General features: G+C 44.5%; 1 protein-coding gene across 1 annotated transcript in view; it reads right to left on the bottom strand.

Annotated features, from left to right (window-relative positions):
- LOC146589069 (disintegrin and metalloproteinase domain-containing protein 18-like) overlaps positions 1-6,839 on the bottom strand; it is a 20,198-nt gene extending 13,359 nt beyond the window's left edge. Inside the window, exons 1-11 of the mRNA XM_085316905.1 lie at positions 6,624-6,839; positions 6,318-6,501; positions 5,952-6,041; positions 4,477-4,675; positions 3,711-3,819; positions 2,930-3,113; positions 2,594-2,674; positions 1,897-2,014; positions 1,585-1,741; positions 410-442; positions 2-74 (exon numbers count right to left, since the gene is read on the bottom strand). Coding sequence (XP_085173031.1) covers positions 2-74; positions 410-442; positions 1,585-1,741; positions 1,897-2,014; positions 2,594-2,674; positions 2,930-3,113; positions 3,711-3,819; positions 4,477-4,675; positions 5,952-6,041; positions 6,318-6,501; positions 6,624-6,796 — 1,401 coding nt within the window. The 5' untranslated portion in view covers positions 6,797-6,839. The remainder of the gene's footprint in view (position 1; positions 75-409; positions 443-1,584; positions 1,742-1,896; positions 2,015-2,593; positions 2,675-2,929; positions 3,114-3,710; positions 3,820-4,476; positions 4,676-5,951; positions 6,042-6,317; positions 6,502-6,623) is intronic.
- Positions 6,840-9,036: the final 2,197 nt, after the last annotated feature.

The following is a 9,036-nucleotide window of genomic DNA, read 5'->3' on the forward strand; positions in this document are numbered from 1 at the left end:
GCCCCGGCCCCGGCTCCGCCTCCGGCTCCGGCCCCGACTCCTCGGTAGCGGCGCTGCCCTCCTCGGCGGCGGAGCTGCGGCAGGAGGGACAGGGCGGCGCCGTGAGCCGGGCGGCCCGGCTTGGCCCGGCTCGGCCCCACTCTGCCCAGCCCGCACGGCCGGACGGCAGCACATCGCAGCTTGGCCTGGCACGGCCAGAGCCGGCACAGCCCAGCTCGGTCCAGCCCAGCACGGCTTGGCTCGACACAGAGCAGCCTGACCGAGCGTGGCTTTGGCTCTGCGTAAGCACCGCCAGACCGCACGGCTCAGCAAAACCCGACCGAACGCGTCTCGGCACCGCGCGGCACAGCTCTGCTCCGAGCCAGCCTGCCTTTACCAGGGCAGGGAGAGTCTCAGCGTGGGGTCTCACCTCTCGTAGCTGGACAGGCTGCCATCTTCTGACCTAGTGTTGGACGAAGGAGAGTTAGAGGCAGGTGGAAGGAGCATGATTTCATAGCTAGTGCCAGAGTCAGGCCAGTCCCATGGTGTGAGATATCCCCCAGTGGAGGATGGACTCCGTCCCAGAGAAAGCGCTCRCTTCTCTTCCAGCTGCTGCACGGCTTCCCTGACATCTCTGCCCACACGCTCCTCAGCACACATGTGCAAGCCCGACAAGAGGCCCAATTCTTTGGGAAGAGCAAGGTCCATCAGGGATGCCCCATGCTATGGTGCACAAGTAAGCACCACAGAGGAGAGGCAAACACACTCTCTCAACAGCAAAACCCTGTGCCCCATGGCGTTGTGTGGAAATGGGGACAGAAGGAAGGCAGTGTGATGCATCCTGACCATGCTTTTTTACAGCAAGGAATCTGGCCAAGGGAGGCACTTCGGGGGACAGCCAGGGGAGAGCTAACAGCAGGTCCCCTTCTTGGAGCATGTGGTACTGTTTCTGTATTACTTCACTTCTCCAAGTAAATGGTGCACAGGCTATCGTACTGCACATCTCTGCACCCACAGCTTAGAGAAAGACATGCTATTTCTGGCAGGGTAGAAGAACCCTCAAGAGTCCTGGCGTTACCCAGCAGGCATTCTTTCCAAACCTGTATGCTAAACTCATGCTTTCCCTTCGTTCTTTCAGCGACCCCACRCTGTCTCCCACGTGCTCTTTTCCTCCACGTTTGGACAGATTGTATTGCCTTCCAGCTTTCTGTATCTTTACTGAGACCTGTGGCTTTTCCTGTATCCTCCTTTTGCCCTTCTAAAGTTTGCTTTTCCCAGAAATTAGCAAGTGGAAAACCAATTTCCTCTAGCTTGTTCWTACAGACATCAAGCTTGCTGTCATGAAATCCACTTTGTTAGTTTTGCTTCTGCTACATTTGTATATTCTGCAAGTCTGTTGTTGGTTAGTCTCCTCCTTTGATGAGCCACAAACAGTTCCCACTGTTTACAAACCACATTGTTTCTGAAGTGCTGCATTCCCTGCTGCTCCCAGTATGTAAATCCCATTCACATGRGCTTGTTCGGGAATTCACTGCTCCCAGAAATCCCTGACCATCTCCCAGACTCAGAAAGAAGGATTTACACTAGGAAGTAAAATTAATTTACCCGTTAGTTTGCAATCCCTTCCTCTCACAGAATCTGTTCAGCTGCTTCCACTTCAGGATCAGGACAGTGCCACCAACAACAACAGGGAGGAAGAGACAGAAGCTGAGCAGTAGCCAGGTTTTCAGTGTGTCGTTGGAGGAGCTTTTTGAGATAAGATCTAGGGAAAAAAACAAACACACAGCTCAAGGCAATGGCAAGGGCAGCCTTCTTAGTTGTGAGATTTTTCTGTGARGCTGTTTCCAGGATGGTGGGAGCTGCTGTTGTACCCAGTAAAAGCATCAGGGATCCAAAGCCCCAGCTCGGGGTACTCACCAGCATCCAGCATCCGTGGCCCACTGCTGACGCTGCCGCCCGAAGGAGATCCTTGAACYTTGCAGTTTGGAGGTTTCCAGCCCGGAAAACAATGGCAAACCTTCTTATTATTACACACCTGCAAATATCAGGGTGGAAACAAAACATTCACAGTTTATAAAAACATGAGGACTACTAGTAAGTCATCACTAGGATTATTGTTTTCCTACCACCCTCTTCYCTCTTATACAGACTCCCACAGCTGCAGTTAAAACCAGGCTGCAAGCACTACTCAAYGCTGATGTTTGTGACAACTGATTGAACTTTCTGTGTTCCCAGTCTGCTATACCCCATGCTGCCTCTCATCTTCCACAACTATGCTCATTATTTCCAACATTAGTTCAGTTATATGCAGTTCCATCCTTTTTAGATATCCTTTTTCAGCTTTCTGCTAATCTAGACAAGCAAATAATCCACACTCCTTTATCTCATTTATTTTTGGTCTTAGGACTGAAAGTAAATTAGGAAGTATTACTTAATTTCTCCCACCATAACTCATTATTGCACGACAATTTTGGAGATCAAGTATCAGCCTAGAACAACTTTCTGGCCAATTCACAGACAAGTCACAGTGGAAACTGGAAAAGACACTCTCTATCTTCTTCAGCAATATTAGTCAAAACAGTAGCACTGTATCAGTGACATTATTGTTACTTACTCCGTGTCCGAAGCATTTTTTCTGTGGATTGCAATCATACTTCAAGACTGAATGTGGATGGCAAGTGCCATTCAGACAAACCTAAAAATCCCAAAGGAAAAATATCCATCTGAGTGCTTTTTCATCATTCTTTATCACACTAGCCATGACTCTTAAACAGAATCCTAGGTCTAAAGAATGCTCAATAAGTAAATAAGCACAGGTAATAATTAACAAAAACATAAGTACAGGATACCTTTAAACTACACTGCCAAATGACAACTATTTCTAGAACTGTTACACTTGTGGTTTATTTAAATATATGCCGCTTTCAAGTGCTTGGGAAATATTTCTTACCTTTCCTGAATCACATTTTGTGCCTTCTTTAACCAGAAGAGGATCTGGCACTGTGGGTCCGCGCATATAATCAAAAGACACACACAAATGTTCTTGCACTTGAGCATAAATCACGGCGCCTTTAATTTGCGTGAATGGAATACGATTCGGGTATGTACATATTAACTTTCCACATCCTAGATTCCTAAAAGAATCGATTGGCACAATAGATTAAAAGTGTGGGCACAGCATCTGATTGATCAGAATGCTGGAGAAGTTGAAGCACACAACTTGGGAAGGGAGATTTGAATAAGAAAAAAAATCACAAGCAAATTATGTTTCCAGAGAGCTGGATCCTTGATAGGAAAGAAGCTGTTCTAAAAGGACATTAAATGATTACTGTCAGGTGTTTCATGAAATTGCTTCTCATGTATTCTATCAACAGCCTCCAGCACCTTCCATACTCATCAGACTGTAAGAAGTGTGCGCTCATCAGGAAGAAGAGCAAGCGTGTGAGGCTTCTCATATTTGTCATGCCCAGTGGGAAACACTGAATGTCCCTTACATAGAACCTGTTCCTCATCACACCAGCATTATCTGCTTCGGGGAAAGCCCAATTTATTAAAATAATTTCTCTAAGAATGGCTAAGGCTAATGCAGGAAGAAAATGCAGTCCCGCAAAAGAAAACCCTATAGAGAAGGAAACCTCCCAACAAATTCTAAATATTTGCATCTTCAGTAAAGGTAAGCACACATTAAATACRTATTCCCAGTAAAATGTTTTCCATTCCTTGAAACATACAGCCAAGAACAGGCCTGATACCCATCTTTCGGGTGATTTCCACAGTGTCCAAATCTATCTTGTTGACTGTTGACTTCTTCATAACACGCCAAAGGAGCATTTTTTGCACCTGGAAGTTTAGTAACAATATTGATTATACCAGAAGGTAATACAGAATGACATACTTCTGTTGCCTTTAACATTTATAAATTCTGATCTTTGTCAGAGTAATACTTAGCCTGCATTCCTACTCCATCTCTAGTTGCTTACACTCAAATTGTGAGATGGGCCTCATGGACAAATGGAATTACCTTAAAAGTCCAAAAGACCTTCCACAACAATATCTGGATATTTTTCTGGCTCATTCTCAGCTCTGAGGAGGCAGCGAGTTATGTAAGACAGATTGTGTGTCAAAATTCAGCCTGAAATCCTCATGTAAGCCTAATTCCTCTTCCTGGCAGCCAATTCCTTTCCACTCTCCCCAAGTACAGGAAATCTGTCATTTAGTCTCCTCTGTCTTTCTCTACACTACCTACTTCCTACATTCTCCTTCTCTGCATTTCATGCAAAAGAGCAGGTGGCTGTCCACCACACTCAGATGTCGTTTTCTGCCCCGACACTACTCATTTCAAAGCTGGCTGAAACTCAGTACAGACTTCTTGGGGAGTTTCATGGATGGAGTGATAGAGACTGAGAAGTACATAGCAATCACACCAAGCATACTATTATTAAAAAATGTACCGGAACTAGACATTAGTATCAATAAAAACAAAATTGTTTCTGTTACCTTTCCCATAGAGTCTCTGGCACTGCAGGTCAGGAGACTGGCAGCGTCCTTTGTAGCAGTAACCAGTGCCATGCTCACATTCATGCCCATCCTGAATATAATAGTCTGGAGGACAGGACGCAGAGGTCCCGTTGCAGTACTCTGYGAGATCACACTGCACATCAGAGAGGGCCCGGCATTTGGTGTTCTTCTGTTTAAACTGGTGAAAGAGGTACAGATGAGAGATCTGTGGTCTGTCAAGGCGAACGGACGGCCTGTAATGCTTTAACAGCACAACTTTCAAAGCCTCGCGTGATTACACAGAGGGAACATCCAGCTGTGCCAGTGCTACAGAACGGCAGAGCCACTGCACCTCACGCCCACTGCTCGCCCCTTATGTACCCGTCACACACACACACACACCATCCCAGCGTGGTCCCCTTTCAAGCCCTGTGCAGTCTCTCCAGATGCTGTTGGAGACGCATCCCCAGTACCTGCAGACTGTCCCTCCTCAGCTCTCAGGTTACCGTATGCACATTGGGGTGACGTTCACAGTCTTTCCCTGGGATTTTTCTCCCTGGGATTTCAGGGACTTGAGCTGGAAAGCCCTACCCCAGGAACTGCTCTGATTGTATCCTCTTTCTCCTCTCCACAGCTCCTCCCAATAGCTGCAGGCTGAGCAAGCAAATGCTGAGGAACTTTCTCTGTACCAGTAGGTAAAGAGCAGTGAAATTGCAAACAGTAGCAAGAGTAGCAACAGTAGAATGGTACATTTCCCTAATGCCTCAGCCTGCTGAGCTTTACACCAATCAGGTCTTCAGCAAGGTCTGAAGAAAGGAAGGGCTCACCAGGCGCTGGTGTGAGGTTCTCCTGCAGTAGCAGAACCAAGGCTACAAAGAGGAACAGTAGCTCCATGATGACAGGGCTGCCCTGGCAATCAGGAGATCTGACCAGTCCTCAGTCAGACTTCCTGTGTGAATCTGCACACAACACTGAGTCTTTCCATGCCTCAGCTTTTCACCCGTAACATGATGACTATCAGACTCCCTTCTACTGGTCTTTATCAATGTTTCATATCTTTGAGGCAGAAATTGAACTCTCCAGGCTGGCATTTAGCTCTGTTCCTGGTTCTGACCCATTTCATATGACCTGCCCTTCAAACATTAGCAAATCATTTTAACCATAGTCTTTCATCTTTCAACTTTCCCAATTAAATTCTATACATAACACTAGTTGAATAAGACTCTCCAAGTCAGGCATTCTGGGGAAAAATTACAAGCATATACCATGAAAGCTACCCTGTTCAAATTATTATATGTTTGGGAAAGTGCTCATTTGTCTAAAGACAATAGACAGCACAAATWTTACTAAGCTTTTCAGAGCTGACCGTACAAAGAAAAGCAGAAAGTTAATTTATTAGTCTTACTATAGAAGATTACTGTTTCTCCAAAATTTAAAAATAACCGTAACTTCTCGCAATTATGAACACATCTCACCTGACAATTTTCGCAGCATAATCCGGAGGAACACTTCATTCCTGGTTTGAACTTACACTGGGGAGTACAGCATTTGTCCTTTGCACATGCCTGGAAATGGAACAAAAATCATTTGCTTTAGATTTCCTCATTTATAGGACCACCATTTGCTCTATCCCTGCTCCTCCTAATACATGGCATACTCTGGAGGATTCAAAGGAAGATGAGTAAAGCTGCAAATCTTTCTGTTACTACCGGAACGCTGTAAAAAACAACAGACCAACAGTTGTGAACACAACTTCCAGCTTCKATTCGCTCTCAAAGGGCAATTCCTTGAAACAGAAGAAAGCACAATCTCTTATTATTTAAGCAAAGCATGGTACTAACCTCTACTGACCCACAGTCACACTGCTCTCCTCGTTCCACAATGCCATTGCCACAGACTGGAGTTTTCCTGTAGGATGGTTCACTCACATGGGATCTACTGAAAGGGCAGTCTCTATTTCGCTTGAGAAACTTTTCRAAGTCTCGAATGCTGCAGGTACTAAAGGCTTTTACCCCACTGAAACGTCTAAAATGAATTATTATTATTAAATTGTACTTGTTTATGTTCTAACACATCTATACCTGGCAACTAGAGTTCCTACAGTAAAAGGCAACRTCRCAGACAGATAGAGAACTTGGAAAACTTACAGTGCATTAGYGTTCATTATACAAACGGAGCCGGGACACCGGCAGTTTCTGGACTTGTCATAGGTCATTCCCAGGCTCAGCCCCAGCAGCTGCGCCAGGATGATGGAAAATGACTCCAGGGTCACAGCCTTCTGGTACTGGAGGGAAGAGAGAGCAGAGCCTTGTYGMACCATCGCCTTCCTCGYGCAGRCAGCGGCGCTGAACGCCGCTCTGGGCTGCCCCTGCCCCAGGCTCCCGCTGCCTGCGCCCCAGGAACGGTGCGTCCCGCGGCCCCGCTCGCTCCCCTTCCGCCTCCCCACGTGCACGCGGCCGCACGACGCCGTACCACGGCCACTCCGCCAGCAGTCTCTTGCTGACATGCCTGCCCTGGGATCGTGGCGCCTACGTATGTTGGTCGAGCCCTGTAACTAAAACACAGAATTGATTTTTCATTGGAATTTTTGTTGTTCAACTTATGTCCATTTAACTACCAAGTAGTTTTAATTACCAAGGAAATTTTTATCTTACACAAATAAATAAGCTATGTCATATGGCCGCAGAACAAGGTACGACTGCTTCCACTGTAAAAATTGCTGTAGAATATCATCTGCTTCCCCTGTTGTTGGAATTTTATTTTCATCTATCCAGAACTCCAGGGAGGACAGCACAATCGTTACATTAAGAGGATTAAACATCTGAAAACATAACAAAGTTAGGAGGAAAAAAAAAAGAACATATCAATGGGCAGTCACTGTATGACAAAACAGAAGGAAGAAAACCAGAATTATATAAAATATTCCAAGAGGAACAAGGAGCAAAGCCTAGTAACTTTATAAGAAGATTTTGTTTTTTTTCATAAATAAACTATCAGTGTGTACACAAATACCTATACGATTAAGTAAGCATCATAACAATACCAGGATAGTTTTTAAAGGTGTGTGCCTGAGGGTGTGAAGAGGAGGAACAGGAAGAGAAGTTAATTAAAACTCACTGAATGGGAAGCGATTATTTATATAGCTGCTACATGAGATAAGATCTGTAGCACTGAAAAGGAAACAATCTAGAAAGCTTCAAAAAGCTTGGACATGGGATATCCTAAGGCAAAACGCTCACTTTCGTCAATGGTTTAGTATATCCGCATGAAGCACTACTACCAAGTAAGCATGGATGTGAATTTATAGCAGATTTGCAGCTCTACAAAAAAAACTCCCCAGGACACACTTTACAAGCTATAAAGGCAGACAGCTTACTCGCCTGCGCTGGTACAATCGCACTGCAAAGACAATCATTCAAAGCTGACATCAGTGGGCAGCTGCCAGCATCCTGCATCCTGCAAATTCCTATCCCATTCTACTAAACAGTACTTTCTCTGACATTTGAGTAGTTCAAGACTGACCATAACTGGCCAAGCATAACTAGCATGGACCGTACTACTATTTCCATTACAGCCTTTAAAAAGTGTATAATTGCCAATTGTTAAGAGATACCTTCATATTAGGCCACTGGCATTAAATCCCTAGCCCATCTTATCAAGTCTAGCTAGACCAGGCTGCAGAGAAGCTAGGATGCCTAGACATAAACCAGAACATCAAGAGCCAAGATTGGTTCAAATAACCTCCTCCTAAAATTGAAAGCCACTAGGAAACAAGTGACCATTACTCACATGAAAAAACACATTTTACTACAAAGCAAAGCAGACAGTAAAACTTACGCTGTTGACAAAACCAAAAACCTGGATTATCCTCTGTGTTACAACATTCCTGTCTGAGCCCATATAGTCGTACTGAAAAATAACACAAGATGACATGAAAATGGGAAGTTGTTTATAATGATGAAGACAACATTGAAATGATTGCCAAAATCTACTCATGTAAATGTGGGCTACTCATTTTCATTCTCTCCTTCCTTTAACATCCACAATACAAACACATTTTCAAATGTGAAATCACGTATATAGAAAAACAAGAAAAAGGCACCATTTTTTAGTGCTTTCAGAAGTAAAGAAAAAATAAGGAAAATAATGGGCAGTGACTTACCAAAGCCTTGTCCAAAATGACATACACTTCTACATATCTGGGAGACTTTGCTGCAGGTGACACTTGCTGGAAAAAAAATAGTATTTGTTCCTATTTATTTCTGCATTCTGGTCATATTATTCCTGAGGTCTGCTAAACAAAAAATTCCCATTCAAACGATGCCTACAAGATGCCTTCAGACTAGTATAATTTTAAAACTCATGCTAGATTTTCTGATAATTACAAGACACAAAATCTCCACAAAGCATCATTATCTCCTCGTTTTGTTTTCAGAGCAGAATGTGAAAGGCCTATATCAGAACATAAGGCACATCACAAGTCTTTCAGTAACATTTACTCCTTGCTAAGAGGAAAACAGGGCCCTCCGACAGTCACAAGAACAACTGCCCCAAGCACAC

The sequence above is a fragment of the Rhea americana genome, unplaced genomic scaffold (assembly GCF_003343005.1).
Source record: "Rhea americana isolate MKP2758 unplaced genomic scaffold, rheAme1 scaffold_480, whole genome shotgun sequence".
Taxonomy (NCBI): domain Eukaryota; kingdom Metazoa; phylum Chordata; class Aves; order Rheiformes; family Rheidae; genus Rhea; species Rhea americana.